Source organism: Fulmarus glacialis, unplaced genomic scaffold, assembly GCF_000690835.1.
Source record: "Fulmarus glacialis isolate BGI_N327 unplaced genomic scaffold, ASM69083v1 scaffold13753, whole genome shotgun sequence".
In the NCBI taxonomy this organism is placed as follows: domain Eukaryota; kingdom Metazoa; phylum Chordata; class Aves; order Procellariiformes; family Procellariidae; genus Fulmarus; species Fulmarus glacialis.
Window position 1 is genome coordinate 14,149 of NW_009202381.1, and position 7,785 is coordinate 21,933.

General features: G+C 43.2%; 1 protein-coding gene across 1 annotated transcript in view; it reads right to left on the reverse strand.

The window, feature by feature from the left end:
- Window positions 1-1,219: 1,219 nt before the first annotated feature.
- PDE9A (phosphodiesterase 9A) overlaps window positions 1,220-7,785 on the reverse strand; it is a 34,462-nt gene continuing 27,896 nt past the window's right edge. The window contains exons 9-14 of the mRNA XM_009574261.1: window positions 6,996-7,152; window positions 5,713-5,826; window positions 4,943-5,047; window positions 3,359-3,487; window positions 3,074-3,169; window positions 1,220-1,399 (exon numbers count right to left, since the gene is read on the reverse strand). Of these exons, the coding sequence (XP_009572556.1) occupies window positions 1,349-1,399; window positions 3,074-3,169; window positions 3,359-3,487; window positions 4,943-5,047; window positions 5,713-5,826; window positions 6,996-7,152 (652 nt within the window). The 3' untranslated portion in view covers window positions 1,220-1,348. The remainder of the gene's footprint in view (window positions 1,400-3,073; window positions 3,170-3,358; window positions 3,488-4,942; window positions 5,048-5,712; window positions 5,827-6,995; window positions 7,153-7,785) is intronic.

Here is a 7,785-nt window from a genome sequence, read left to right on the forward strand (position 1 = left end):
TGATAGGAACTCACCCTGCCCGCTGAAACCCCCAGGGAGGGCAATCTTTCCCCGGTGGGAGAAACAACCGGGAGTGGGTGAGCAGTGTGGCTGTGGCTCACCTCTCATGGGCACGCGGAAGGGGGATTTCTTCCGGCCTCCCCTTTGGCGAGGTGGTGCACAGGAGTCAATCACAGTATTGCCTGCTGTCTGTTTGCATGACCGCAACTCTGGGCAGAGCTTGGCTCCCAGCCTTTACAAAGTCATCAAAGAGAGTGAAGCTCTTTCGGTATTGCGCTTATGATGCAAGCATACCACAAAAAATGTTTCTAAAGCTTCTCCTCTTAAGGATAACCAACCCTCCCCTCTCCTTTACAGACCCTTACCTTGTATTCGTTATGAAACCATTTGTCTCTAGGATCAGAGACAGTTCTCACGTGAATGCATACACAAAAGAAAACAAGTACAACACCCATTTCTGTAGAAGAATATATTATTTAGATGATCAGTTTAAAAGTAAAAAAAAAAAAAATCTGTACATCTTTGAAGGTTTTTCTTGTTGTTGCTTTTTGCATCCACAAGGATAAAAATATGCTTGCACAGTGATTTCAGCTTTGTGCTCCCTTTTTTGCTCGTGCTAAAGGATCCTGTGACGTCTAGCTGTACCAGACTACAAAGCAAACCTGCAAACTCACTAAGGTTTCTTCTGACTTCTTCTAGGGCAGAAAACAAAAAAAATTGCATCCACTATGCTGGGCTTCTGAACATACTGTGAATACTATAAAATTCAGAGAATAATACAGAGAAATGTGTCATTAGGGCCTACTAGGCAAACAAAAATATATGCCAGAACCCCTGTCAGAATATAAGCATCTGTTAAGCTATGCTGTAATTAGCATATTGCTGTACACATATATATAGTATCTTGACTAAAACAACTTTTTCTTTCATTATTGGATGCCAGTGGATCATTTTCCAGAAAAGGCTCCTTAGCTAAACTCCGCTTTGTCTCTACAGACTGTGGTCAGTGTGGTCACCAAAAAGGCAAATCTGCTGAAGATTTGAGCCGTGTTGCAACCTGTGCAATGTCTGCAGGGGAAGTCCTGCCGGGGGGGCTGCGGTGGGCATGCTGGAGTGAGGGGAGCCCTTGGTGCCCGACGGCGGCAGCGCCTGCGCGAGCAGGCTGCAGGCTGCAGACAAGGCGCCTGGGCAGGCAGACAGGCAGGCAGCGCATCCGTGCCTGCCACCTCTCCACGTACATCGTCCCAGTTGGATTTTGACGTAGCCACCATGTCTGTTTGGCAAATACAGTATTTCTCAAAAACAGAATAACCTTAGGGCTTATGTTTTGCTCAAAGTCTTTTTCGTCTCACTTTTCGGTACTGCTGGTGGTCAAACTTTCACTTTTCTTTTTCTGCAACTGAAATGAAGAGCAAAGCAGGATTAATACCCTTCACTCATACAGTGCCACTTTCCACTGCTGCTGTGAGTCAAACGCTCATCTCTCCACAAAGCATGTGTGACATTTCTTGGGAAGTAATAGGCAGCAGCATGGTATATCACAGGCACCGTTTAATCCAAACAGCTCTGGATTTATGTCCTGAGTAAACAGCACTCGGTGTTTCTCATCATCTGCCATGCTAGGCTTTAGAATTATTAACTAACACGTCTTGTTTCAGGATATTTCTGAATTCAGGCACCTCCTATTTTCCTAAGACCTCTTGTGCCAATACACCATAATTAAAGCTCCATCAGTTTATATAAAATTTCTGTTTTGACAGCTTCTGTAAACCAGAAGTAAAATCTCAGCTCAACTTGAAAGATGAATGGGACTCAAAAAGTCTGGCAGTCATATTTGAGTTTTTCTTCCCTCCTTTGAGAAATGCTCCACTCTAAACTGAAGAATGCCTAAAAGACTTTCTTCTCCTTTATAACTTAGTGCCATCAAAGCATGTGCTCTTTGATTAACCAGCCTTAGTATTTGTGCTGCCGAGGGGCTTTTCCTCCAAAGCGTTCGGGAGGAGGTGGGAGCTACACCAGAAAGCTACTATTCCCCTCATCCAGCCAAGGACGATCAAGTGAATGAACCTTCATTTCCCACATATCAAACAATATCAGCACAACTAGTGCTCCAGGGTACTTCCCAATTTATTTTAATGACCGAGTGACTGATAGTATCCCATCTACATGATAAATTTGTTCATGTCAAATCTACATGCGATGCCGTTTGGACTGGTTTTGTTGTCTGCCTTGGCAGGGAAAAGAAGCACTTGAAGAGGCATGCAAGGAAGGCGTGCAGGCCCAGTGTCACAGGCTGCAGGGTGCTGTGGGAGCCGGGCCAGCACGCCGGCTGCTGTACTGTGGGTGTGGGGCGACCGCTCCCGGGGTGGTCTCTGCCTCAGTCTCTGCCCTGTCAGGCTCCTGAATCAACACAGTCGTGGTCAGAGACAGCAAATGTGGTTATATGTATATCCTACCTCCCCGAAGCCTTACATGTCAAAATGAGAGACGCTGTAAATGGAGGTCCCCACTCAGCCTGGGCCATAAAATGGCTTCATTGGTTGTGTGCTTAATCCTACTGGGTGCTGTGTGTTAGAAGGTAATGCGTCATAAAATTTCAAGCACATCCTTGATGGTAGACACGTGAGTGGAAGTTTCTTCCCCAAAAATAAACTTATGCATTGGTGGTGCAGTGCCTTGAACCACCCAACCCCAGGACATTTTGTGGCAATCTAGCCCAGGTTATATCCTTCCCAGGGGAAGGCAGCTCCTGCCGGCAAGAGGTGTTTGCTAACACACTCCCCTCAGCTGGTTATCTCTGGGTTTTGTCTCGAGGTCCCTCTCTTGCAAGCAGCTCCCTTCCCATGGCCGTACTTGTGTGGTGCGCGGTCGGCTCTGCAAGGGCATGCTCCTGTGCACACTTACTGCTTATGGTACACGCCTTTCTCCAGCCAGATATAATGAATGTGTTTCTCGTGATTATGATTATGCCATAAGCATTCCTACTGTTTTGGAATTAAGCTGCTATTAAATTATAATGTTTGACTTATTCAATCATAATGTTTGCTTTATCAAAGAGATATTTAGAGCTTACCTCTTTCATAGCATCATCTATCTGTTTTAATTCCTCATAGCGGTCCCTGGATTCCCAAAGGGGCTGGAGCATCACCTCCTCCACTTCTGGGAATAGCTAGGTGAAAACAAAAGAGAGAATATCAACATTTCCTTTTGTATTCATTAACTTGTGCATGCTAGAAATGGGGTGAAAGACAGGGCGTGAACTGTACATCCCCATTTCCCTGGCTAACTAAACACCTGTCAGAGCAAACGCTGAAGCTCTGCATGCCACCACTTCTGCTTCTGGCCTTGGGTGACGTACCTTTGTTACTGTTTCGAACATGGGGATGAGAACGAACTTCAGGAAGCCGATCTGTGCTGTTGGCTTGGTCACTTTGTCGCGGTCCATGAACGGTGCCACTGGAAGCCCCTCAGATTTTTCTCGGTCGCTCTGGAACAAATCCAGAGTTAACAAATATTAATCTCGGCTAGAAGCCTGTGAGAAGAGTAATGTACCAAGTAGATCACTAGCTAAAGAGCAGTAGCCTTCTAATACAGATCTCAGTGGTGTCTGAAGATAGCATGGAATAGCAATATGCTTCCCTTGGGCCAATTGTTGAGAGCAAACGTCTGAATAAAGAGAACTCTGTTCAGTTACATCTGCACGGTACTGTCATGAAAGTGTTCACCTCCCGGCTTACAGGATAATGAGGCCACCTGGTTCCCTTTGCAAACCCATGGGACTTGTGAGGTAAAATATTTCTGAGCATTCAGAAAGGTGGTGCTGGCTTTTGCTGCTCTGGAAGAGAAGGAATAGGTCTTTGATTTCCTCATCATTCTCCAGAGAGTGATTATTTTTGGGTATTCAACCAGAAATTACATATCCTTCTTTGCTAATGATTAAAACTAGTTCTGGCTAGCTGGGTCAATGGAGAACTGTTCCATTGATTGCAATGAGTTTACCAAGCTACCTACATGACCACATAACTCACTGTTTCTATGTGCAAGAAGGTCACAGACTGTGCGTGCAAAAAAGATATCCTGTAGCAGACTTTATCTCTCAATTATTGGGTCTTTCAGCACATAGTGCTTTTGCTGGGTGGCCAAAACAGTAAGGCACACAGATACTGTAATTTTGAGTAAAAAGCTGCAGATGCAGTGAGCAAGGAGTGTTTCTGACACATCATCCGAGGTGTCTGTCTCTTGTGAGAAGCCCTCCTCAGCATGCATCCTATCGAGGTATAGACAAAACAGACAAGAAAGCTCTGGAATCTCCTTCTCAGAGCACTGCAGCTGTGTGTCTCTTGAGATCTCACTGCTGCAGCACGTACACACTGCTCGGGAGCTCGTGTGCTGGAGGCAGCTGAGGGTTGTTCTTCCAGGGATCCTTTTTTAAGCAATCAGAAACTGTGTCCAGCTGGGAATCCAGTGAGGAGAAAAGTTCTGGGGAGCTTAAAAGTCTAACTTTGCACACCTCAGCAAGTCGTCTGCTTTCTCTTTAGGCAAACTTTCATACACAGTGAAAATTATCTAAACTAGTTCCTATGTGATATTTGGTATCATTTACTTGACAACTTTCTCTTGCCACTGCGCTTGCCCTTTTGGCTCAAAAATGATTTACATGTCAAACAAACTTGCAAGGCAGCCACTTTACAGAGAACAAGCTTCAGTCTGCTAGCATTAGGATTTCTAGGTTGCTATTGTCTTTCATCTGCAAATTACAGTCAATTGTATTCACTTGCTTTCTGAACAGCTTTTCTTGCTGACATCCTTCTCCTGCTTTCTGTAAAAGAAGCCTTTCCCTCCTAGAGCTAGACTGGGCTGTCAGACAGCAGAACACCTGTAGCTGAGGTGGCATTCAGGAAGAGCAGCAGTTTGTGCAACTGCATCTCTCCCTCATTCTTACCTGCATAAAATATTCCTCTAGTAAGCAATCTACCCAGGGCTCTGCTACTTCCATTGGGCGGACTTCATTGGAGATATCACAGCATTTTATAAGTACCATCTTCAGCTGAAAGAGGAAAATATTTTAATACTGCAGCCTTATTACCAGCCCTTTTTGCCCTATCCAGAACCTGTGTCTTTACAATGCAATGGAAGGCAATATTTTCAAACAGAAAGGACAGTTTTAGGATTAAATCAGAGGTCTTAAGTTATCTTTCCACTCTCTCAGTTACCCTGTGTAAATCACTTATCCCCCCTCTGCCTTGGTTTCCCTGTCTGTAGCACTGGGATGTGTCACAGTGGGACGTGCGCTTATCTGCTGCCTGAAGAGATTCAGCCACAAATGACGATGAAGTTGTTCATGGAGCACCCAGAGGCAGCTGGGGAGAGGCTTCCCTGAACATCAGAGATGACTGGATTAGGAAGTAGAGAAGACTAGAGTTTGTACTCTTGTGGATACTTTTTGCCCCACAGTAATGGACAGTAAGAATTTATATCCTGACAGAGTAAATTTTTTTTTTTTCTTGATGGGACTCCAGGATTTCTAAAGCGGGAATAATCTATTTTAAATAGAGCACGTCCAAATTTTAATTCTTTTTGGTTGCACAGAGGATGTAGGAAGGATTCATTTTTGATAATGTATATTGAATCTTGGTTTTTAAACAAACAAATGTTAATCTACCAGCTTTCACACTGTGCACAGAAAAATAATAATCTACAAAACCTCCTTACACAGGTCATGTGTTCTTCATTTGAGTAATCAAAATTTTCCATTTTTTCCTTGAAAGAGTCCAGTATTTCTGCATGTCTCGCCATGTCTGTAGCCAGGATTAATGTAATTATCCCCTAGCAAAGAAAACATGTTCACATATTAACTCGACATTCTTTACAAAGTCTACTACGCAGAGCAAAGTAGGGTCTTTCTTACACACAAAAGCCTCAGATGCATTACATTGTTAACACTGAAAGGGGAAGTTTCTGACTTGAAACTGCCAAGGAAACTGGAAGAGGGTTATAAAGAGTTCGTGGTATATGAAGATCATGGTTGGATTGATCTGTAACGCTGGTGTGGTATTCCAGAGGCACTGAAGTTTTTCCTTTCTGATTGACTAATTGTGGAAAAACAAACTGTACAGCAGGATGTTGAAAAACACACTCTGTTTGCCAAGATCCACTTTAGGCTCCTTGGAAAGCACTATAGGTTTTGCTGCTGACTCTTAGTGGCCCTAGGAAGAGACAAAGATCAGCAGATGCGCATGTCCTCTGTGCCCATCTTCCTTGGATTAAGGGCTTTGAAATACCTAGACGCAGCCAATGTGGAAGGAGCTCTGTATCCTCCTGCTAGGCAGAGTTTATGATGGGAAAACATGTGGTTAATTTAAAGTTTTGGGTTTTCATACAGATCTATCCATTTTGGGCCCATGCCTGTTTCCCATGCACTGGCAGAATCAGTAACTCCAACCAGACCAGTATCTGAGCCCTTACATTGGTCTGCTTTTTCATTTGGTGTGTAAGGACAGTGTAACATGGAAACTAAGACCGAATTTTGGCCCTTAGTGCTCTAATGGGAATTGTAGCATTGTTCACTGTCTCAGAGATAACTGTGATGACTCCCAGTCCACCAGAGCCTCTTCCAACAGTACAAGTGCTCTTTTGTTGTAAATCTTTTCCCATTTTGAAGCCCCTCTTAAAATTAATACAATGTTCTCTTAAAGCATAAACTTCTGCCATGAGAGCTTAATCCTTTCCCAGTCAGAGTTAATTGGCTCCTTCAATAATATAAATATCTACCCCCAAAATGTCATAGGCTTTAGTAGTCAGGATGTACTCATTATTTCTCAGCAAGACATTCCAGGGAGTGCTGCTGTGGAAATTTTCCAAGAATCCCTCTTGGATCCTTCCAGTGTGAGGGGCTTTTTCAGTCCTACCCTCTAGGGAGAATGATTCACTCGCATTGTGCATGCTTACATCTTCAGGAACAGTTTGTACGACAGAGATGGGAGCAGCATTCATACCTGTCTTATCTGTTTGAATTGGTCCTGGTCGACGTTGGAGAAAATGTTGTATTCTGGCTGGGAAATGATCTGGAAAGCCACAGCACAATGGTGGTTCTCCAGTGGGGAGATGTCATTGTAGCGTACTGCAAGCTCTGTTCGTGCATTTATCTGATAGCTGATGTGAAGAAAAACAATGAGAACTCCTGCAAACACACACCAGCTGCTCTAAACCATGCTGCTTACTTTTATTTACATTCTTTTCAATACTTATTCCATTAGCTGCAGTTTGGTTTTTGATTGTTAATACTAAATCAGATTTTTTAGAGAAGATAGATATTACTTTAATATCATCTTGGGCACTATTCCCCTGTAGGTTTTTTTTTTTAAATTTTACTAAGCCTCTATAGCTTAAAATGACATAGAACAAATACAGAAGGAACTGTCTGGGCTTCATTCAACCCCCACTAATGTCAACGGAGAAATTCTCACTGATCCCAGTCAGAAGTGGGTTCTGCCCTTATTTAGTGAATTGCTCTCTTTTTCACACACACATACATCCACACAAAAGTGTCTATGGGTCAAATTTCCTCACATGGTAATAAATAGAATAATACGCACTTCATGTTTTATAATTATGAAATAATGTGTAAAAGTTAAATCACCCTTTGCATTTTAGTGCAATTATTCCATTTCAGTCAATGGAGCTATAAGCATTTATGCCCTCTCTCTCAGCTGTAAAACATTTTACCTTGTTTTCTCAGGAGTGGGGGAAAGTGTTGGAATAGAAATCTGAAAAAGCATTTTCCCT